Genomic DNA, 23207 nt, shown 5'->3' with positions numbered 1-23207 from the left:
TCGTAGCCTCACCTCTAAAACGTCTCCTCCAATTGACACTAAGTTGGTACTGTTCTTTCGTTTCCTCAATGCTTTGTGGGACGACTGACTGGCGTCTACGTCTAAGGGACAAGATCAGAAGTCGAGAAACCTTTTTATAAATGAAGTCCATTGAATAGTTTATCCCACACAATTATGTATGCAACTTGTTTGCACGTCGCCCACATCAGATGAGCGCTTTCAGTACAAATCTGCACGTGTTAATTACCTACAGATAGCTTCCGTTTTGTCAATTTGCACCGAAGCAGTTGTGGGCATGTAATATTATTTACGCCTTGCTCACAAGAATTGGCTAATTTTACGGTCAACAGTAAAAGATCCGATCCTAACATTTAAACTTCCCTTTTTAAGGCATGCAGGTGAATGAGCCTGTGGTAACCGCACCCGCTCTTAGCATCATGGTCCACGTAGCAGGGAATCACTAACGCACACCAACTCCCACCCATTTGGCATCCGACCTGTGCACAGCGAAGGGCGTAAAATCTGACAACTCGCGAGAGGCGTGCTATAAGAGGGAGCAAACTCGACTACCCAGAGCAAACAAATAACAAAACAGTTCATTTCCCTAATTTATTGTTTCTAATTGAACCACTGGCTTACACTTGAATTCAGATAAGTGAAATAAAATTAAAGATGTAGAGGGTAAAGCGCTTGCATGGTATTCAATCAGCTTCAATTACATCATACACCCTTTTGCAAAGTATTCACTTTCGCTTCGGTTGCTCCGACTCAATAATGCAGCTGACAATTTCCAAAGGAAGTTCAAAGCCACCGTCGCTTGTAAGAACAATATCATAGAGGTTCATATATTCATCCAGTAGTGTTTCTATCTACAGAATAAATGGCCACTCGTTAAGCCTTTATCAAAAAAATAAGCACCCCGGACCTACGAATAGAAACAGAATACCAAACATGAGATGAATAAGGCATTTCCAGAGGCAGAAAGAGATGCTCTATGATACTACCGCAAGGCACTAAACAGTTGTTCCGATATTGACTTCGTCCATCTACTGGAATTGGTAAATTATGTAATTCTGGGTATTATCTACCCACGGAACGCAGATAGCCTTCGGTTTTCAGCAAAATGGTTTATTCTCTTTATGAAGCCACCGACACCTCATATTATTACCTCTCCATAGTGAACTATTAACACTTATTATGTAAAGTTAAATACGAAAAGCTGACAACAAATGAACAGACATGGCACACGCCTCATGCAGAAAATGCTGGTAGAGGCAATATACCAGAAATTCTCATACTTTGAAAACCAACCTTTTCGTTCAGGAAACCAATTTTAAGGATGACTGATGTGCTACTTTCACTAATGTCCTCCCTTATATCCTCTTCAATCAATCCGTCGGCCATACGATGATCGAATAGGGAATCACCCAGAAGCATAATGCAACGCCTCTTCGAAAAAACGCTACGATCCTCATCGCTCAAAGCAAGGCCGCCAAAAGTTTTGTTAAATGTGTGAATGCATGGCGATTGGAAACTGACGAGTAGCCCCTACAAGTAGCGCAAAACCGCGTGATGACTTTTCCAGACCGCACTTATTAAGACAGAAATTACCTTTTCATTGAATTTCATGAAGTTGGAGGCGACCTTAACATTTTCGTAGAGAAGACCTTCCTTTTCTAATATCCATTCGATAATATTCCCAAGGCCAGCCGAGAAGATCACCATGGGGATATTATGCCTATTTAAAGTTGACATGAAGTCAGGGACCCTATCCCTTAAATAAACCAAATTTTGGGTCAGTAAGGTAAAAGAACAGTACAATTGATCAATAAATGGGAGCAATTCCGAAGAACGCTTACCTGAGCTGAAAATTGCTACCATATAGGGTCATTTTCAAAGTGTCTCTATGAACATTGCAGGACGTAATGACTCGATGAGCGATGTCCCACCATTCTAACATATAAGGATTTTTCAGTGAGTGAGGGATATACTTGTCGAATTCCAGAGACCCATAGGTTTGTTTCAGCATGCTCAACTACAAATAACAGGAAAATAGCAGATTACCTTGTTGCGAGCTTCACTTGTTATTTCAGGATCGGATTCCATAATTCCATGACAAGTAGGGTTCACCTGACCGTCATCGTTGAAGCATTTGGACAGCGTCCGGTCAAAATCGGATATGACCTAACCAATACCACATCCTGATATAAGCGAAATACCTGAAGATTACCGGACCCGTTGGAAAACATCCGACTAAGTTTACAACGAACTATGTCTGGACGTTTTATGTAAAAATAGGGCGTAACCTAGTTTACCCATAGCATATGATATCCATCTAACCTTATCACTTTTACTAAATAGTGTCTCAAACAAAATATTTAGGTAGGACTTTTCCGGCACCGAAAAACCGTTGTACTGACACGATTGTATCGAGGAGTTTTGCATGTTTTTGTCTAATGTTTTATCTTCAATGCCACTAAAGTGCTCCAGCGAACACCTACTGCGCCAAAACGCCAAAACGGCTGATGCAAAAACAAGGACGCAAGGGCGACCTTGAAACTACCCAGACACCAATATTATCTATTAAAACAGCAAGATTTCACAAAAACTTATTAGAAAATCCAGACGTGAAAATGATGTGCGGCTAGGCTAAATACTTACAAAGTGACCTGTCGCAAAACTACACAACAATAATAATCAGACTATTGCAACTATTTTAAGACAGATGTTTATGCGTCTTCGACAATATGAAGTGATGAAGTTATACACCAGACTTCGGGCTGATTTCGTTTTAGCTGCTTAGTACTAAACTATGTATGCTATATTTTTCACAAAAAATAAGGCCATATAAAGGGTCATGCTAACATTGAAGCTTTTTAATTCAAAGTATTCTTGCACCCCAGATTTATTTACTTCAGAACCTTGCATCTCCTACCCTTTCAAAATGTCTGATTCCATCACCAAAATATTATAGGACTGTGACCGAAAAACACTGCTGCATTTGCTGACTCAGACGCTACACCACCGAGGCTTAACAGAAACCACTTATTTTTTGAGAATCCCATATTTCCACGGAAAGCCGAAACAAACAAAGGTCGTGCTGTGCTGCAACAGCTGGCAGAACATTCACAGTCTGTCTTATTAGTTCAGAATGCAAAACCAAACAGGTGTCCTTAGACCATCATCAGGCGAGACCGGCCAATCGGAACCACGGCAAGGTGCACCACACACCGCCTCACCAGTATGCCCCAAGAAACGGCACCCCCACATCAGATGACACAACCCTCAGGCCAACCCCAGCAAGTGATGGAATGAAAATAAGCCTTACGAAAGCGTTTATTTTACCAAAGGACTCTACTAACCATACAAACGACGGAAACAGCAACGCCAGACAGCCCATACCCGACCCCCACATGAGCAGGTACAAGCCAACACAGTTACGGGGAAAAGGAATAGTCTACAGTCATCTTCAAAGTTGGGTGTCGTCTTCAACTTCTTGCGCACAATTACATCATACCTCCGGACGCTGCGCGAGATCAACAGGTACTGCGCTGCGGGTCTACACAATAACGCCACCAGACACCTACTAAAACTGTGATAAAGGAGCTCCGGAGGGACCAGAGACATCATTTGCTGCACCATTAATAGTATCGGGCACATCAGTGAAGCCGAGGCCATCGATGGTTAGTCCGAGCGGATTCTTGCCCGACCTGTCGGAGGATAACGCACCGGCCGCAGGGCCCTGAAATGCGGCATCCTGAGACAAGAGGAGATTGTCTATTTGACTAGCTCCTGAGGTGAAATCGAGCGCCACACTGTCCTGTAAAAAAGTGACACATTGATTGCATCAAAAAAATACTTACTAAGCCATATGTTACCAAAATTATCGTTAAAATTAAATAAGCTAGGAAAAAAGTAAAGATATCAGTACCTTTAGATTGAAGATTTTCAAGTGTTTAACCACCAAGACAATTTCACTACCTAGAATACATCCATTACTGCAATGAGGCATACTCCCATAAAAGGGAACATTTAACAACGATGAGGTGAAATAACGAAGGCTTACTTGGGAAAGGCCTGTTAGTTCCATATGACCCACGCCCTGTTGACTCGTTCCTTCTGATATTTTACCCGAAAATCCATCAACAGCGTAGCGGCTGGAGGACCAGCTAGCACCCCCTTGTTGAGAGAGCATACCAACAACGTTTCCATTTACATTTGCACCGGCTGCCTGAGAAAGTAATACGGACTGCGTGTTCATTGTATTTTGCTGGTTGGCGGCCGATGTTCCTAAGCGCTGCTGGCGAGAGGCGTTGTAGCGAGGAGCCATGGACCCAGATGGGCGAGAATTTGTTATACCAATCCCAACATCTTGCTGCGTTCTCATGGCTCCATAGAAGTTCGAGTCCTGTGTTCGGCCCGAACGTCCAGTTGGATTGTACATCATGCTCAGTGGTATAGGCAAGTCTGAAATAAATTCAATTAATAATTCACCGATTATTCCACATCCGCAGCCAGGATTTGCTCATTAATGGCTTTCCAATCATAAAGAAAAATAAATTTTTACCAAATATGGAGCCTAAGGTCAAAGTAGTACTCCTCGACAGAACGTTCAAGGATAAAACATGAAAAAATAACGATTCCTAAAAATATGAACTTACTGGAATTTGCATTTGCAGTAGCAAACTGTTGGTTGGGGCTAATGTAGCCCATTTGGTCGAATAGGTATGGATTGACTGCGCCGAACCCAGGTTGGTGATCGGGTCTCGGAAAAGCCACACCCTGATGGGCAGCAGCGGCTGCTGCAACCGCATAGGCAGCAGCGTGATTGGCCGTATTGTTTGAAGACCCTGAATTCACGACATTAGGGTTCCCAGCTCCACCGGTGCCGAAGTAGGAAGCGGCCGCTGCTGCCATTGCTTGCATGAAGTTTATCGCTGGAGTTGAAAAATTCGAGGAGGCGGCTCCATGGGACTGAGCCAAGGCACTTTGGTGCGCAGCCAACTTTGAACGGGAGTCCGCTGCAACTTGGGCGAGCGTCGCTGCCAACTGATTAAAACTATGGGTTCCCGGTTTGTAACTATATGGAACCTTTGGCTTCGGAAAGTTGAGTACGTATTCAGTTAGGTTATTCAGTGGACCTTCGACAAGCAAATGCTGATCCTTGTAGAAGTGTAACAAGTGGTTCCACAACGGTTGCTACAGTAGATGCAAGAGGTTAATGGACCAATTACAACGTCATGGGCTGTGATAGTCCAAATTAAAATCGAATTAATGCCTTTTATTCACTCGTGATTCCTGAAGTTTATACTTTATTAATAATGGAATGGTATGGGTTTTGGCCAGTTGTATGAGCACCTCCACCTAAAACCCAGTTTATCAAACGATTATTTTAAATGATGGAAAAGCGATGTGTTAAGAATGGTGTTATTCCCTGCGCCAAAATACAAAAAAAAAGTGTATTTCCACAGTAAGTTACTTTACCGTGAAAATGAGCTATGGATACCTACTAACATTAAATAGCAACAAATTATATAAATTGGAGCACAATATGATGGAAGCTGAATTGCACTACTACCGATGCGCAATTAAGACGAGGTGAAAAAGACAACTTTCTAACTTCTTTCGCATTAGGAGTAACCTTGATCTGATTTAGGGTCAGAAAAATTGTGCTGAAAAATGATAAGCAGTTAAGCTTTTTCTTCAACGCATACAACAGTATGTGAAAACATACTTTGCAAAGAGCCTTGGGATTGCCAACAACGATCATGCCAAACTTAGCGCGTGTGAGAGCGACATTAAGACGTCGTGGGTCGTTCAGAAAACCTATTCCCTGATGTTCATTCGCACGCACACAAGAGAGAATTACGTAGTCCTTCTCACGACCTTGGAAAGCGTCCACACTAGCAACTTCAACCTCCTGGTAAAGCTTGGAGTTCAGCGAACCAGACTGGTGGAAGTAGTGCACAATGTAAGCACGCTGGCCCTCGTAAGGAGTAATAACACCGATTGTAGCAGGATTAACACCCACTTTCAGCATTCTAGGTAAGAAAATAACTGAATATGGATAAAATGAGCGTTTCAAATGTGAAGTTGGGCTCCTTTGTACTGAAGTCCCAAAACCGTGAATATTTAGGTATCTCAAACAATCACAATAGAGTCACGACTCTACGAGCTCACTTAGTCACAATTTTCTCGACAGTCGCAGCTTCCGTTCGATTAAGATAAGAGACCCCGTTACCAGATATCTCCTCTTGACCTGTGGTGCAGTAGAAAAACATGGGTCTATCAGGATTAGGCCATGGAAAATCAATCTTTTTGCAGCGATCCTCCGTGGTCACACCATTTTGCAAGCTTCCCTCATAAAACACGTTGCTTGGGAAGGCAGATAACGCCGGATGCATACGGTATTGGACCTAAACATTGGAAGCACCATTAGAAATGCAGCAGTTAAAAAAGCAGTAGGAAAAGTCGCCGCGAAAAGGCAGCAACTTTGGCGATTTACGTGGAAATAGAATTCAGTGTAAGCATAATTAAATACACATGACGGAAAATAGAAATTCACTTTGACACCAACACAAACCATTCTAAATTTAGTACACCACAGATTTGGCAACAAACCTGCAAGCGGATGGGACGAATACCGAGGAGAACGAGGCGCTCAAAGAGACTTTGAGTAAGTCCAGCTTTGGCCGCTTTTTTGCACGTAATAACCGGTCCCAGTTGACAGTGGTCGCCAACGAGAACTACCTGACGGCATCCGACCATCAGAGGAATTAAGCATTCGGGCTCAGTTGCTTGTGTTGATTCATCGATCAGTACGGAATGAAAACTCATCCACAATCGTTTTGATCCAGCAGTCACGCATGTACAGCAAACTACGTCCGCAGCATGGAGGATTTCATCTAAAATAAAATACTTCAACCACTGCTTCGCCGAAGTGCTCATTTACAACCGTATTTGAAGGGATAATAGTAAGCTGGGAAAAAGGTTTATTCTAACCGACCAGATACATTGGTTGTAAACCGCACGATAAAAAGGGGGACACATACCCTCCAACGCCTTTTTCAAGGTTCTATATCGATTTTCATCGTCTTTACTTAATTCACCAGCTTCATCTTTTAGTTGTTGCAACTTTCGCAGTTCTGTTTGTCCATTGACATTTTGAGCTTGAACGTGGAGAGTTAACCGCGAGACTGGAGAAACCAACGCCTCTCTCGAACGAGCACACACTCGGACGACTTTAAGACCCGTTTGGTCAATCTTTTCACACAACTGATCAACGGCTGTGTTGCTAGGAGCAACAACCAAAACCTTTCCTTTATGTATTTGGCTCAAATGATACACGATTGTGGCGGAAGTAACCGTTTTCCCAGTTCCGGGCGGACCTTGAATCAAACTGAGAGGACGCTGAAGAACAGTTTTCACTGCATAAACCTGACTGTGATTCAGCTCAGGAAGTCCGGGAGCTGAATAACGCTTCGGGAGATTGCATTTCAAAACCATGTCCTCCATTTCACGGCCGAGAATCCTTAACTTTATATAGTCTTCCAAATTTTTGTTAACATTAAAGACGGCAGTAATCATCCTGTCGTAGGTAGTTCCCTTCCATTTGAACACGACTGTATATGAGGGAGCATTGGTAAACATTTCGGGAATAGATTCCATCTCCAAGGCAACCTCATCTGAGAAGTCTAAAAAACATCACTTAAAAATCGCAAACAACAACACAGCAAACTGGTTAATAACCAAACTCACTGTCAGGTATTTTTGTGACATGACCTTCCATAGCTTCTTCTTCTAGGCCTCTCGACTTGATTAGTATTAGTTCATCTCCATGTATAATTCTCAACTCAGGACCTAAAGACTCTTCGTTTACACTACTGTGGTGTACCTTCGTTGGCGCCCGGAATTCTGAAATACGCAACCCTTTTCCGATTCAATGCCACTTCCCAACGAACACAAACCTTTTCCAATTTAATAGATTCTTTGATTTTACGATCATACTCAGCTTCGAGGCGAATAAGTGGAACAAGTGTTTCACAGTAGTGGGTTGCGTCATCATACCTTAAATCGTTTGTCAAAAAAACTTGCAATACCTTAACAGGACAGGATTGACTTCTTTTTCAATACCAGGTTTTTCCAAATCAATAACTTCGGCCTCCGGATTTTCCTTCCACAACTCCTCCAAACGATTTATTTGTTGAGCAGATATTTGACGCGCCTTTGCTTGTTCTTCATCACTAGGGACTTTAACGAGCCAAGACAAAAATTGTCGATCTTGAATAAGCGGTTGCCATTGAGTTGGGTCCCAATTCATGTCCTTATTTTGGTTTGCGCAAGGATGTCTGCACAGTAACACCACTACTGATTCTGCCTTTGCCGGCACAAAACCAAGAAGAAATACATTTCGGGAACCGCACACATAGCATTCTAGAATAGTGTCCTTTAGTGGACTGTCTTTGTGGAGTGAAACCTCCTTGTATCTTGATCGGACGAGGTGGTTGACAATATGGCTACAGAGGTGGTGAGAAAATGACATACTTTACCTTCCAGAAGTGTTTCCTCGTCCATTACAAAACCATTTTTTGGAGTTAGTACATAAAACGACCGACGCTGGGTCACTAATGCCACAATAGGCACATGCGTGTTCTGGAAGTTCCTCAACCATCGTTTCTGCATCATCATCCAAAGCACGTAGGTTCAGATTATCAACATCCTCGACAAGACGTTCAACATTCTTATTGGGATCTGTAGAAATTGACTAGAAAATGGTATGGAAAAAATAGATAAGCTACATCATCATTGTCAACACTAGACTTGACATCAATATGTGAGGACTGCGTTTGCGACTGTGTCGGTAAAGTAAAGTCAATCACGTCAAAGTCCGGTCCTTGGGTATCAGCACCAATTAGACCTTCGTCCGGATCAAAAAATGTTAGAGCCTGAGAACTAGGACAATAATTATCAAACACGTCCATCAGCCGAAATTTGGACCACGCACGAAAAGAATTAACTCAACGAAACAAGGCATAGCAAAGTAAAAGTATAGAAATTTTATACTTCAACCTGGTTTTATTAAATAAAATAAAATTGGCTGAGGTAAATGCTCTAAGGGTTATAGAATTATTGATAATTTCTGGTGTGCATGCTTTTCACACTTGTATTCTCCAAAGAACATCGTTGCGGTGCAACGGAAGTATGCACAAGTAACAATATTGAATTCTCGCGTTATTTTTTGGTGTAGGTAGGCTGATTAATAGACTAATTAGGACATTTCTGTAGACCTTGTTTGATCGTTTTACGCAATAGTCTCACTTTCCCAGCGTTGTTACAATTCACAATTTAAAGCTCACGGAGTCACCCGTAGAGTCGCAGTCCTGGGAAGTTTGAATGTATGAGGTTTTTCCTTTCAATAACGCTGACTTTTATTTTGAAAGGTCTTCCTCTGCCTGCCTCTTTGCTTTTAATTTTGTAAGCATCTGTTCTTTTTAACGCCATCACTCGATCTGTTTTTGTCATCGCTTTGGAGGCTATCAGTCGAATCTTTGCCGACCACGCTTTTAGTGCTGTTGATGAAATGCTGGACCAGACTTATGAAGCTTCGGCTCTCGACGGATTCCACGGCTGCTACTTGCTCGTTTCTCTCAATCCACATTGCAACGGTCGAACTTATGTGGGCTATACTGTAAACCCCAAGAGAAGGATTCAGCAACATAATTCCGGGTCTCAATGCGGTGGGGCAAAATCTACGGGCGGTAAAGGTCCCTGGTACGATGGTGCTTATAACACTTCTTTATATAGAGGGTTATGGTGCTGGTGGTACATGGTTTCCCTAATGATATTTCTGCCCTTCGGGTAAGGATACTTGTATAATATCGAAATCAGTTTGAGTGGGCGTGGCAGAATCCGTATCAATCAAGGCGAGTTCCCTATATTCCTCCAAAAACAAAGCGCGAGACACCTCTTCAATTCCGCTTTCGGGTTCTTTGCCACATGCTGCGTGTGCGGCCATGGAGCAGGCTAGGGTTGACTATAAGGTGGATCCATCAGGAGTACATTCAAGAATTCCCGTCAAAATTATCACCTCCCCTGCATATGCCTATTGCCTATGGCCCCATCGAATCAGCTGAGCCTACCATAGAAACTCGCGTTCGTAATAGCAAGCCGTGTCACCTATGTAAAAACAAGTTAGAGGTTAGTTTTCTTTTTCTCTTCTCTTGGATATCGTACAAAGGTTCAAATATTTCTTCTTCAATGTATACTTCACTTTACTAGTGGTTAAAGTGGACGTTTTTAGATTGAATCGGCTTGTGATTCCTGTCTTTTATCATGTCCTGCAAACTGTGAAAATGGTGTTTGGCATCTGCTTTGCCTGGCACGGCATCTCACAGAGGATGGGCAGGAACTTCTTCCTCTTGGTGGTCTATGTCCTTCCTGCAAAGTAGGATTGATGTGGCCAGATTTGCTGAAAAACCGGAAGGAAATTTGTTAATTGCTCTTGAAACATTCGTAACAAGTCTCTTTCACTTGATGTTTGATTTTGCCTGGTGAGAGATGACTGGTAATATAATACGCTGTCCGGTGAAGTTTGTTTTGCAATTTAAACGTGCTGTTGTCTAAGGGGTGTGCTGGCACGTCGCGCCGATCCTAACTTGCAAGACTTGGTTGCCACCTCTTGCCTCCGCCGTCGTAGTGCTTGGATGGCTGTGCGGGTTGGTGAATTGCTCTGTATCAAGCGGGTCGTAGGTTTCTAGAATCTGTTAGTGCATGCACACGGATCTCCTCAAATTTGCTAGAAGGTTATGTACCTGGGTGGCAGACCTGGAATTCAGCGGGGATTAGCTCGCAAGTTTGCCGTGAAATGCCGTGCGGGGAAAGAGGTTGGGTTCCGGGGCTGTTGATCGGCATTGACGACTGGGAGGGTGCGGGGTTGCTTCAATCGTGACGCTCCGATTCTTCCTCGAAGTCTTGACAAGCTGAGAGGAATAAATATTCATAAAGTGCAGAGGACCGTTCTGTGAGACAGGAGTACAACATAAGGGGATTGAATTGAAGTGAACGGAGGTGCCAAGTGACCGAGGAGTCCCGCTTGGGCGTTGACGATGCTGCTGCGGATCACTCTCGTGTGTGGTGCGCAACGACAGTTTATGTCCCAAATTCGTTTTTGAACTGCCAGCGTCACGAACTCAAAATTTTTGCACGTGAGAAAGCGTTTTTATTCCTTGGCCAGTGGCGCAGCTCCTCGCTTTGATTGTATTCGGTATCTCTCACTATTTGTTGTTGAAGGAAACGTGCTGATTTCATATTACGCTTACCAATATATGCACCTCGATGAGGGTATCGCGTAAACTAATCGCCATTCGTACGAGCACCGGCCTAAAGTTAGATCCAAAATAGTTCTACGAGTCCAGCTTTTAAAATCTATACTTCCCTGGCACTGTTCGCATTTCGGTATTGGCCAATCATCTATCCGGGACTTCCCCAAATGGGTCAAGTCTGGCGTTGCTACAGTTGTTAGTGAAATCCTTGGGAAGCAGAAGATTGAGATAGCTAACGATTAAGCGTCACCCTTAGCCCTTTTGTTTAAAGTCCTCACAAATTCATATGTCCGCTGTAGATACCCTTCTCCAGTCAGCCACAGAGATCAGAATTGTACACATTATGGGCCAAGATTGCTCGACGCTGCCACCAATGCAGTCCTCCAAATCTACCATGAATTTGCAACATGTCAGCACACTGTGGAAAGACATATTTTACTGACAACAGGAGAGTTAGGATAATACGAGCACTACCGGAATGTCGGGGTGCAGAGCGAAATCACAACTACCAAAAGCTGAATTACTCAAGTAACTCAGTAGGCAGTCGAACAGAACATGCACTAAAATAAAAGGCAGGATTATTTCGCTTAAAGTCAACTTGTATATTTAGGTGGCATATTTTGAGTTATACAAAGCAAGTAATGGTCCTAGGCCATGCTCAGTACTTTTAATTACTGGTTACATTAACAATCAGTTAGACAAAAAGTCAGAGTTGGTGCCCTTTTTAAAGGCAAATCTTCTCCACATTAGACATTTCATCAGGTAGATAATTATTCCATAATTTACATACATGAAGAAATCTTTGTTATGCAGCTCTTTCAAACCAATGCACTTTGTTTATTATCTGCTTTTGTCCCCTAACCAGTTCTGTGCTATGCATAATGATAATGTAAATTTATTTAATTTTAGATATATTTTGAATTTTCCATCACCGCCGCATTTAAAATGTTCGCATTGCGGATTGGCTGGATCGGTCAGAGCGTCAATGGTTGGTGGTATTGCGGGTGGACGTAAAGTCAGTGCCTTGAGCCTACTTTCTCGCAGAATTAGTTACGCCTTGCTGACCTTACTGATAGATCTACAATGTTTTTTCCTCACTAAAAGGAATTTAAGGTGCACGCGCAAATTCATGAAAGCGCTTTGGTCACGCAAACTAATAAATATTTTGAATAAATTTCACCTAATTTGGGGAAGGAAACTTTGGTTCATATAATCCTGCTATGGCTTGTATTTTTATAATCTTGCTGTGCTTGATTAGGGTGTTGTGCATTATCTAACATAGCACAAGTTCCCTATTTAAATAGTCCTTGCTAAAAATACATAGAAACCTGTTGATTGTTTTAAAATTCTTCCTTTTCATAGCGCGTGTACCCAAAGATGAATAAACATTTCTAACGTTAATTTCATTCAGTCACAGTCTCGCAGCAAACAACGAACTCGTGACATTCCTGGAATACACAATCGATGGAAGCAGATCGATCCGCCATGGAGACCAGAGGATGATTACCTACTTATTCACTCCCTCTTCGTGGTACGTCAAATAGTATTTTGGGTTTATATGTCCCTATGTAATTTATCTTTAGACCTGTAATTTGGCTGAGGTTTGTGCCTGCGTCCGCTTCACACGATCATATACTGAATCAGAAGTTGAACAGAGGTGGCGTCTTCTTCTTTTTAATCCAGCGGTTTCAAAAACATCTCGTGAGGCTATATTTCACATGCCTCAAGCTGTGAAGTGTCGTCTTGATGCCCAGATTCCCTTTTCTGGTGAAGAGGATGCTCTTCTTATGACAATTTCCTACAATGAGGTATTCAAGAACGCGGAGAAATATTTCGTCTTTGAGAAGCTTCTAAATGAACATCCGCGTGCGTTTTACACTACAAGAACTCCGTCCCACCTTTATTCACAATGGAACCGCTTACGAAGCTGCCACTTGATTTCTGATGAAGGTCTAAACAAGGCCTCGGATGTCGGTGGTGATCCTGAGAGCTTTTCGGACACCGAATTTATTATTCAGGAGACAACTGCGAGAGTAATGCAGGCAGGCTTGCCTCATCTCATGGAGTCCTCAAATATTGCGAGACGGAAACGGTTGCTTGCATCGGCAGTCACTTATCATGGGTTTCAGGCCAGTGTGAGTCAGGCAGTGGCAGACTCTCTCGTGAAATATCAACGCTCCTACTCGTTTTGTGCAACGTCATCTCTGGGTAGCGCAAATCGAATTCTCCCCCGCAGTCCCAGTTGGGCTGGATTCAGAAGTGAGCCCATTGCTGTTGAGCAGTCAGATTTCTCAAATTCTGCTCAGGACGAATTCGTATCTGAGGTGTGTTCGATATTTTTCATCCACCTCATTATAATGCATAAATTTTTATTTGCTTACTATCAATTGGTACGGTTTTCGATATGACTTGCCTTAAGGACTTCTGGAATGTGTTCGCTGTGGTATCTGGAGACTTGTGAAAAAAATATGGCTGTTTGTGTGCGCGCATCAAATAGTACAGACGTGTATCACTATACTGGTGCTCTTTGTCGAGCTCTATACTATTTACCGTGACTTTAAAACTTCATGCAGTGTCGATCGGCCCTGGTTTTGTTTAAACTTGTCTGCTTTGCGAATTACGATCAATCCAGTTTCAAAACTGAAGAACCTTCTCGTGTAGGATTAAGGTATAAAAACGTGCCTTAAAAATTGTGGTTCTGGTGCTGAATAACTGAGATGTATCACGTTTAGAAAGGCTCTCAGCTCCTGGCTATGAAGAATGACGTGCATCAATTGGTTGGAATAATTTGTGATTAGCGTGTTAGGAACTTTCATCATTGTTCAACTTGAGTGACGAAACAATACATTGGAGAATTCAAGTGGGGAAGTTGTCGAAGCTGAGCCCGTAAGTCACATGGGCAGTATTGATATGCGACAACAATCTCTGTGGGCCATCAATTTGCTGTTCCTCACTTTACTTTATGAAAATGAATGGCTTTATATTGCTGATGATGTGATGTTACTGTGATGGGATGTGACTTTCGTAGTGAAACGCTAAACGAACGAACTTGTTACTGACTGGTCATCCCCAAACGATCCACTTACCATCCATTCCGCACTGGTATAGCACGTACTCTTATCCACTTGACGAAGGTCGAATAATTACTGCAGTGACCTATCTGTCTGATAGGGTGTGCAAAAATACTTTTTGAGAAACAGTTAGGATCAGTCACTCGGTCGGAAACGGTCCTATTCTTGCGGGCCGACGTAAGACATACCCATTAGATTATCATTTTTCCCTGAGAGCAATTTATTGTCCCATGCTCCGCATTCCTCTGATACTTTTGCAGTTGACGCTTGTCGCTTCTCTTTGTGTTAGACAGTCATGTGGGCGACAGAGAGTTTAGAAATAAAGCCATGTTTAGGGAGAACTTTTATGAGTGGAATTTGCAAGCTTATCTTGTTCAGTAACATGCGTAGATTATATTTGTTATTGGCGAATGAAACACTAAGACGCTTTCCGTGCATACTTGGTCCTTGTTCTCCAAAACTGTGGGGATTTATTCGGTTACCTTATGGGCGATCTTAGCAACAATTCAATGCATCGAGTATAGTATTTTTTTTTCTATTTCTATATCTTTATAGCTCCCATAGTCCTGGTAGTTTGTACATTTGTTTGTTAAACCTGATGATCCTGTCAAATTTACCACTGATGCGATGATCTTATAAGCGTTAATAGGTTTTTCCTTTGTTCACATTTAAATGACCATTCTTACACATCGGCGGTAGCCTTATTCGCAATAGGTTCAATTGGAGCGTTACCGAGCGAGGAGACGCTTGCACGCGAAAAAGGCGCGCGTGGAAGAAGAGGCGCGTCGTTGGACAGCTTTGGTGGAGTCCAAGGTGGCCAATGGAATCGTTATCTCAGATCATCAGCCTATTTATCCTACCCTGGCAACTCTCACGGGCAGGCGTTCACGCTTCCTTATCAAGTGCAAAAATGTGAGCTAGAAAGTTCATTATTTCCAATGCCCTACCAAATACATGGCTGCTAGTGGTGTGTTAATGACAAATAAGCATTCTGTACTACGGGTTTGTGTCTCATATTGTTAATGGAAATATTTGGCTTGTACCTTGAGTTTTCTTTATTCAGGTAACGTTCGGTCGAGCTGTGCAAAAATTTGCTCCAGACATCGACTTATCTCGAGAAGGCGAAGCGTCGCGTATTTCTCGACACCACGGCAAAATCAGTCTTGCTGATAACGGTGTGTTTTGGCTTACCAATCTTTCCAGACATCCTGTTCTGGTAGATGGAAGCCCTGTGCTGAAGGGTACGTTATATCGATCCTGTCTATATTTCCACCCCTGGTTGCCATTACGTACGATTTTCTTTTCAGATCAAAAATACCAGCTTGCTGACAAGTCAATAGTGTGTATTTCGCATCTCTCTCTCCGCTTTGATGTGGAACATGAACACATATTGATGCTGTCAGGACTTGAAAACACCGTTGCTGTTGGTGGCCTGCCTTTTCTCCTCCCCACGGACAAGAATCAAAACGATGAAGATGATCAAGCCATGGATAGGGGAGTATGATGGCACTTTACAATGTCCAACCTGTTTTCATCCTATTGTGCATCGCCTACTAGTCATATACAAGCAATAACTTTCAGCCCAGTGTTTTTCTTCGCGTCGACCGATGACAATAGTGTAACATTCAGGGGCGTATCTGTCCACAGACTTTAGTTTAGCCAGAAAAGGTAGGAAATTACTTTCCATTTGGAGAGGTGTTCCTGGCTATTCCGAATGGACTTTTTGTCGTGGAAGTGATAATTAGTTGCGCTTACTTTTGTTGCCTTTATAGAGTACCGAATGCAATTGCTTGCACGTAGTGGTCTTCTGGGCTAAATTCATCCTACTATTTTACTTGGGAATGGATAAGACCTGGTGAGTCGTGGTTTTGAGCTGCAGGGGCCTTTTGGCAGAGCTTCATGCTACTTCCCTTATGTCCATTTTCTTTATGCATATCACTTCAAAAAGCGTTCTAACATTAAGTTATTCTGTTCAATCTTTGTAACTTCTTAAATGGGGCTGAAAAATGGGACTTGATCTTGCTACTTATTCAGCGTGTGACAAATCCCCAGGATTATTCCGTCGACATTGTTTTAGGCCGTACACGTTCCGCTTTGTTGCAGTTGATGGGAATGTTACATTGAAGCTGGTATCGTCACCGTCGATTATTTTGCTCTGTACCTGTAGGGGCTCAATATACACATTGCTCTATCAACGGGTTGTTCCTTGGTTGCGTTGCGTGTTACAAAGCAAATTGAAAGCGGTAATTTTATTAGTAGATAAATAGGAACCTGCGACACCAGTGGATTCCTCTGGTCCGTGTTTCGAAAACTAGAAGGATTATGCGCGATATGTTGAAATGGCACTATGGCGATAGAGGTCCATCAGACTTTTAATGATTTTGGAGTTAGTTTTTATTGCTCTGACAGTATCTTCCTTTTATTCCCGGTTGGTTCTTTGAAAGCAGAACGCAAATTTACGCATCTGTTTTTCCTCATTATCATGACAAAAAAATGAAGTGTGATTTGCCACTTCGGTATCATATGCACTTCAGTCTTTCGTAGATTCAGTAACCTCAATCCTTCACTTTCCTTTGCGTATAGTGAATAAGGAATGTTTACGCACAATTTCAACTGACGAGCTGGCTTGATGAAAGCATATGCGCTCTGGCCGTGGACTTGTTGAGATAGAGTACTCAATAGAATTACCTGGAATTAACTCGTTTCCTCATTCTTACGGTCGGTTGGTATTTACCTGCCCCTAGAACTCGGATGAGACTAAAGCAGTGAAACAATTTGGATGCGAAAACTGGGCAGACAAAGTCTCTTCAGACCACTTACACTGATTAGTCAAGCGTCAAAACCTAATTTGCTTTCGTCTACTCGGTTGATTGCCTCGCTCCGTGGTTGCAAAAGTAGGTGAATAAAACCCGGAGGTGGATAGAGCTACCCATTACTCAAAACTTAACCAATCAATGACAGGGAGAAGGTTTTAAAAGCAATGAAATAGCATCTCTATTTGGTACTTGGTACACTTCGATTAGGTTAGTTTGGTTTCGCAGGATAGACGAGTAACGTTTATGGCATCCACAGCATGGGCTGTTGATGCTGTAAGAGCTCGTGCGTTGATATACAGCATAGGTGCGTGTACAAATGTACACATTATACCTGAAATAAGCAAGCTACAATTTATACTACCGAAAAGGCTAGCCATGGTCACTAAAACACTCATATGCTAGTGACACCGTACTCCAAAGGGATAAAATTCTACAGGTGGTGTAAAAATGTACTTCACTCAATAGTAGATAAAGGTGCGAAGACTGAAATGCTTTGTCAATTCGCATTATCTCACGGACGTATTGGCATTCACTACGTCTTAATGTTAAGTTAGGCTAACAAAAAGGAAAGGTGAGCTTGCCAATTGCGGTTGTGCCGATGAAGATCCATAAGAGCAGGCGATCAATCACGAAGGCCACATACTTCCACTCCGAGCGAATCTAGTTCCAACAAAATGTGTTTAATTTGTCGAAGCTTAACATCTGTGGAAATGGCAGGTGGTTAGATTATAGTGACCCTATTGAGAGAGGCTGTTCAACTGGAGTACTCTACTTGGGAATTTTAGATCTTAGTCTCAAGTGTGTTATAAATTCAACTTATCTTCAAAGTGGGTCACTGTTACTCGGTCGGAGTGCTTCACCTTGTTCCACTCTTCCTGTTGACGGAAGTAGAGGATTGTTTCTCGAACTTTGTCAAGCGATCTTTCGAGTTGTTCTGGCGATAAACCGGCCAAAATGTTAACATTTCCATTGGTAAACGTTTGAATTGAATTAAACCTTCGATTATTATTAGGTGATTTGAGTCGTTTTCGAAAACTCTAAAAAGAAGAACAGGATCTTACACTACCTTTTCCTCTATCTTTACAGGTAGGAAATCTTGAACTTACATATGTATCGAAGTGTTCATACCGCTTGATAAATAGGATTTTCGGAAAAGTGTCGATAAAAATTCTTCTGATCCACGGCGATATTTTGTGAGTGTCCGGCGACCGAGTGCGTACGTTGAGAACTACTACCGTCGCGATCGTAGAGAATATGATCAAGACCATGGTAAAGAGCAGGAATTTGACAATTAATGGCACCACCAAGCTAGTGGGCGGAGATATTTCAAAGACCAGGAGAAAGAACACTGTGAGGGCAATAAGTATTGATATGCTAAGGGATATCTTTTCCCTACTATCTGCTGGAAGATAAAACACCAAAATAGTTAAAATGGAAATGGAAATACAGGGACAGATTACATTCACGCCAAAGAAAAGCGGTTTGCGGCGGAGGATTATGTAAAACGTTATGTCGAGGTAAGGCTCTGTGCAACAGGGGTAGAATTCGATATTTCGTCTTGCCGAAACACCTATTAAGTCCCATTGAACATCAGTAGTGAACATTGATAAGTCCATGGCATGATCAATTTGGCTTCTGCAATTATCAAACGGCGCCTGCGATCTCGCTTTCTGGCTTGTATGCCTGAGATCAATCAAAAGACCGTGATGTGTCCAGCAGCCAATTTTCATAGAACAGTTTTGCATATCAAATGGGAAATACTCGACGTTGATTTCACATTGACTCTTAAAGATGATTGGGGGCCGCCATACTACTGTCCCATCATAATTAACAACAACTAGAGTTGATGAGGAGCTTGCGAGATCCCAGTCACCGCCAGCACTAAGCAACAATTAAAAGGCGCCTATGGAAACTTGCTTATTGTAGAGAGCCAGGTCAGGAGTCCAAATATTTTCTGAAGGCAAAAGCAACGACGTAACATTTCCATGCTCCATGGGATCCCAAATAAAATTGTGATCTTTCCAGTCCTAGAAATACCATTTATCAGACGTTGTTTAATTCCTAAGATATTCACAACTAGTCAACCTGAGCAGCATATTAACAACAAATGTTTATAAAAATAGGAGTGGTAATACACTAGAACGACAATATCCAAGAGCAACCAGGAATCAAATCTGTGCGATAAAGGGGTTTTTGAGTTATGAAATAATTGTAAAAAAAGTTAAACGTTTACCAAATTGGCCCATGCGTTTGTTATTATAATTTGCCGCTTTTCATCCTTTAAAATGTTGGATTTATGGGAATGACGTACCACATCCAGGATTTGAATAAGGCTTAAGTTCATAAACAAAAGCACCGCAGAATCGTGCGTTTTTACCGGTCGCACAAATGGACTATAGTTTTTCTTTGTTGTGAGACGTTCATGGAGTTCCTCATTCATTCCATTATTAAGGACGTCTGGGAAATAAAGGCACATCTAAGATGCTGATTATTAAGCAAAATTTTTCAAGAACCTGACAGTGTATACAGGCAATAGTCCTGATCAGCACTCCTAAAAAAAGGCATTAAAAAGTTATTTACTGGCTCAAAACCTTGCACTGTATTAGGCCTGAGTAAGTAGGATTTAATAAAGAATGATAATTGCAATAAGACACACGAGTTCAGGGACTAAACCCAAAGATAAAAATGAGAGCAGTTATCTTAAAAATTGTCTTAAGTAGCACAAGCTATTGCCTATTTGTAACAAGCAACATCCACCACGTGCTATGAAACAAGAGACGAGAATAATTGTTCAAGATTTATCACTCAAAGCCCCTGTCAGCCGATTAAATCATAAAAAATTTACCCGCTTTGGTAACCTCACTTAGTAAGATTGAAAAAACCACAAGATGCTTAAGATTGTGCAAAGAGCGAAGCGAAGACATCTCTTGAGGCTTAAAAGGTTACCTCAGACAAGGGCAAAATCACGAATGCAAACAATTATTAAAATCTAATGCTTTGATAAGAGCAAAAAGCTTTTTAAGTAAGCTGTGCCATTTTAATTGTACTAGGGGGGTGAATTCTAATTTGTATAAGCAATTCCACCGTATCTCTAGACCGTCCTTCTAATCGTAAGTGTTAACATATTATCTGTGAAATCATTATTTTTTAAATCTCTCGGATTTTTGTGGATTTCTCCTTTATAACCAACGATAAATTTCAACTCTCAAGGATCATGGCTTATTATATTGTCGCGGCAATTTCCAGTAGACATACAAACCTACAGTTTTTGGGTTTTGCCCATTATTCTTGTTTGAATCAGCCTGCATTCTCCGTGCGCGGTTTTCAACGGACTCGGTTATCTCTGCCATGTGGGTTTGTCGCAGATTTTCCACAGTTTATTGAGTAATCCCTGGAATTTGGGTAGGTTTCTTCGATGGGAAAGTCCTTACCTTTTATGTGTTACAATGATTTTGCGATTAACTTTTTCTGAAAGTCATTTATTTGCAGGAGTAGTCTTGTGTTGTTTGCCACGATTATTTTCTAGCCATCTTTTTTTACTTTTCATCTTCCTTCTTGGCACTGTTAGTGTCTGTTGTTTTATAAATTGTCTTTTTTTTCAAATCGAGTGAATTATATTGCTTTATTAACGCCTTCTCGTTTTAGAAATGTTCTTATTTCAATGCGTACATGTTTATGGAAACCGCTAACACCAATGGCTATAATATTGACGACACTGTAACTGTTGCAAATTACAATAACAACGCTTGCTCTCCTTCACTTGTGCAATATTCGCAATCAAAATCTGATCATACGATTGATTCTATGGCTCCCCGTACAGTCTCTGTTCCCTTTGGTAGTGTATACACGACAACCAATTCGCTATCGGCCACAAAATCAGCATTTAATTCCTCCGTATCTTCAGCCTTATTGAAAGTAGTGATGGATAAGCAGAGTCCGTTTCATTTTCAACGTTTTGCCACTTGCACTTCTCAAGCAGTTCTATCTGTTGAATCCGGTGAGAAAAGATTGCATCAAATTGCCTCACGATGCAATCTAGCTGAGATGCGGGCGTTGCGCATCATGTCTAATATTGGTCAGCTTAACACAATGTCGCGCAACCAGCCGTGCGGCATCTTCGCTGATAACTTGTCTGATGTGACAGAGTCAAGCTCTGACGATGACGAAGTACGGGATGGTTTTCAGCAATCAGAGACGTAAGCTTTGTGTTTACTCGTGTGTTATTGTGTAGGTGGCTCCGGAATCGTGCGGTTTTGCGTTGTCATTGGTCCCTTCTACAATCGGAAATGGTCAAGGCGATGGATTGTTTGAAAAATCTTAAGCCTTTGCGTTACCGTTGCAGAAAATGGCGGAAGTCCCTTCCACTTCTTGCACAAGGCGGTTTGATCGAAAGAAATCTGGAAACGACAAGTCGTGTTCGTCCTTTTGAGAAGTCAGACAAACCAAGGCATTATTATTATGACTTGTCCTCTTTTTCTCAGGTGGATTTCAAATTCCCTGGTTTGTTTTTTTTTCGATTTATTTGAACCGTGTTTAGGCAGCGCCAAACCCGTCTGCATAACACATCCCCACTGCCGACAAACGTTCGCTATGAGTTGCATTTACTGCTGTCCTGCTTTCAATAAAGAAACCGAGGTCGGTGTGACGCTCCCGGTTTCCAACATTACAGAAAAATCCATCACTCTTGACAAATTGAAATGTAAGTAAAATTTTTTAGCCTTACCGCCCTTACGTGTTCCTATTCTAAATTCCTATGATGGCTCATTTTCAACTCTTCCATTGATTCAAACCTTCATTGGTAAGGTCAGACCCGTCGAGCTGAGCATCCTAAACAACTTAAGAAGGATCCTGCGCTTCATCAAGTTCATCAGTCGAGATACAGAGATGGTCTCCCCTCCTGTTCATCCGGAGTATCATCAACGAGTTCGCAGGATGGTTACGATTCCAGGCGTTATTCCACTCTCTCGCAGTCCATGAACCGACAATCGTTTTATAACAGACCAGTTAGTGACGACTGCATGAACTATTTTGATTTCTCTTTAAACACTTTTAAAGAGACGAACTATCGTCCCAGAAAGTTCGAAAGTGCGAAGCAAATACCAGTTCCTTTGTGGCGAAAAGTTTCTTATCCGTCAACATTAGATGTTGGGAAACGAGCTGAAGGTTCGGGTATCTCGCACAGTCCTCGCGTCGCCAATTCTCCCAAAAATAGTCAGATTATGTGTAACTGCCGAGTAAGTGCAGATGTTGTTTTTAATTAGCGTTATTAATTTGCTTACTTGGGTTTTAGCATGTAATTATCCTAGAATCAAAGTTTGGAAAGACTGGGTTTTGGCATTTTGCGTTAACTTAGTTCCACATTGCACAATTGCGTTGAAGTTGTCTTATGACTTTGATCTGACTCACGAGTTATGAGCTACCAATCTGATGTAACCTGAATTCCGGTTTTCTATGCATCAGAAAGTTCTGTGGAACTAGAATTTTGCCGCTCCGGTGTCGTTTGATCAATCTGATGATTATCTGATAAACTTATATGTTCACTTGAACCACGTGATATAGAGTATCGCAGTTTCATGCTAAAGCATCAATGTATTTAAAGTTATTTCATTCTTTTTAGATTTCTCCACTAAACAGTGGACAGCTTGAAGATGTGGCGGATACGTGCTACGAGCATTTGCATTTGGCGGTGGCAGAGTACCACCGAAAAGTTGATTATCCTCTCTCCTTTAAATTTCCGCCCTCTTCGAATCTGTCAGACTTATCCTAATTATTCTTCGCCCATCCTGTATCTTATTTTCGTCGTTGCGAGGATGTATCTAGTCCCGACCTCGCCTTTTTTATCGCTCTTCATCTTTCAGCTGTACATATTTATCTCAGTTGATTTTGTGCTGCTTCAACTCCCTTTTGAAAGCGCACTCATCTCTGTTCCTCGTGTCATGTACATACACATTTCTCTCACGGTGACTCTTTGTATTAATTATATCACTAAAGCAATTATC

The 23207-nt window shown here is 41.9% G+C and overlaps 4 protein-coding genes across 4 annotated transcripts; 2 read left to right on the top strand and 2 right to left on the bottom strand. All coding sequences in view use genetic code 11, as the record gives it.

The window, feature by feature from the left end:
• Window positions 1–743: 743 nt before the first annotated feature.
• EGR_05727 (Regulator of nonsense transcripts) lies at window positions 744–8981 on the bottom strand (the record flags this gene model as incomplete). The annotated part of the gene is made up of 16 exons (XM_024494976.1): window positions 744–869; window positions 1312–1548; window positions 1612–1774; window positions 1860–2035; window positions 2065–2184; window positions 3403–3526; window positions 3588–3820; window positions 4067–4467; window positions 4662–5199; window positions 5735–6041; window positions 6181–6416; window positions 6622–6905; window positions 7053–7694; window positions 8134–8516; window positions 8616–8764; window positions 8799–8981. 16 exons carry the CDS (start codon window positions 8979–8981, stop codon window positions 744–746), a joined length of 4302 nt encoding a protein of 1433 aa, XP_024350569.1.
• A 599-nt stretch (window positions 8982–9580) lies between these two features.
• Window positions 9581–15896, top strand: EGR_05726 (Microspherule protein; the record flags this gene model as incomplete). Its single annotated transcript, XM_024494975.1, has 8 exons — window positions 9581–9771; window positions 10625–10745; window positions 12733–12852; window positions 12905–13187; window positions 13272–13645; window positions 15107–15304; window positions 15456–15633; window positions 15700–15896. The coding sequence occupies 8 exons, from the start codon at window positions 9581–9583 to the stop codon at window positions 15894–15896; spliced, it is 1662 nt and encodes a 553-aa protein (XP_024350568.1).
• Window positions 15897–17411: 1515 nt separating this feature from the next.
• On the bottom strand, window positions 17412–19195 carry EGR_05725 (Acetylcholine receptor subunit alpha-like protein; the record flags this gene model as incomplete). Its single annotated transcript, XM_024494974.1, has 5 exons — window positions 17412–17539; window positions 17769–17868; window positions 18051–18245; window positions 18315–19089; window positions 19122–19195. 5 exons carry the CDS (start codon window positions 19193–19195, stop codon window positions 17412–17414), a joined length of 1272 nt encoding a protein of 423 aa, XP_024350567.1.
• Window positions 19196–20556: 1361 nt separating this feature from the next.
• EGR_05724 (hypothetical protein) lies at window positions 20557–22975 on the top strand (the record flags this gene model as incomplete). The annotated part of the gene is made up of 6 exons (XM_024494973.1): window positions 20557–20583; window positions 20854–21404; window positions 21440–21708; window positions 21746–21907; window positions 22012–22442; window positions 22826–22975. The coding sequence occupies 6 exons, from the start codon at window positions 20557–20559 to the stop codon at window positions 22973–22975; spliced, it is 1590 nt and encodes a 529-aa protein (XP_024350566.1).
• Between the last annotated feature and the right edge of the window lie 232 nt (window positions 22976–23207).

Source organism: Echinococcus granulosus (genome assembly GCF_000524195.1).
Source record: "Echinococcus granulosus chromosome Unknown EG_S00045, whole genome shotgun sequence".
Lineage (NCBI taxonomy): Eukaryota > Metazoa > Platyhelminthes > Cestoda > Cyclophyllidea > Taeniidae > Echinococcus > Echinococcus granulosus.
The sequence above is the reverse complement of the archived record's forward strand: the minus strand, read 5'-3'. Positions and strand labels throughout refer to the sequence as shown.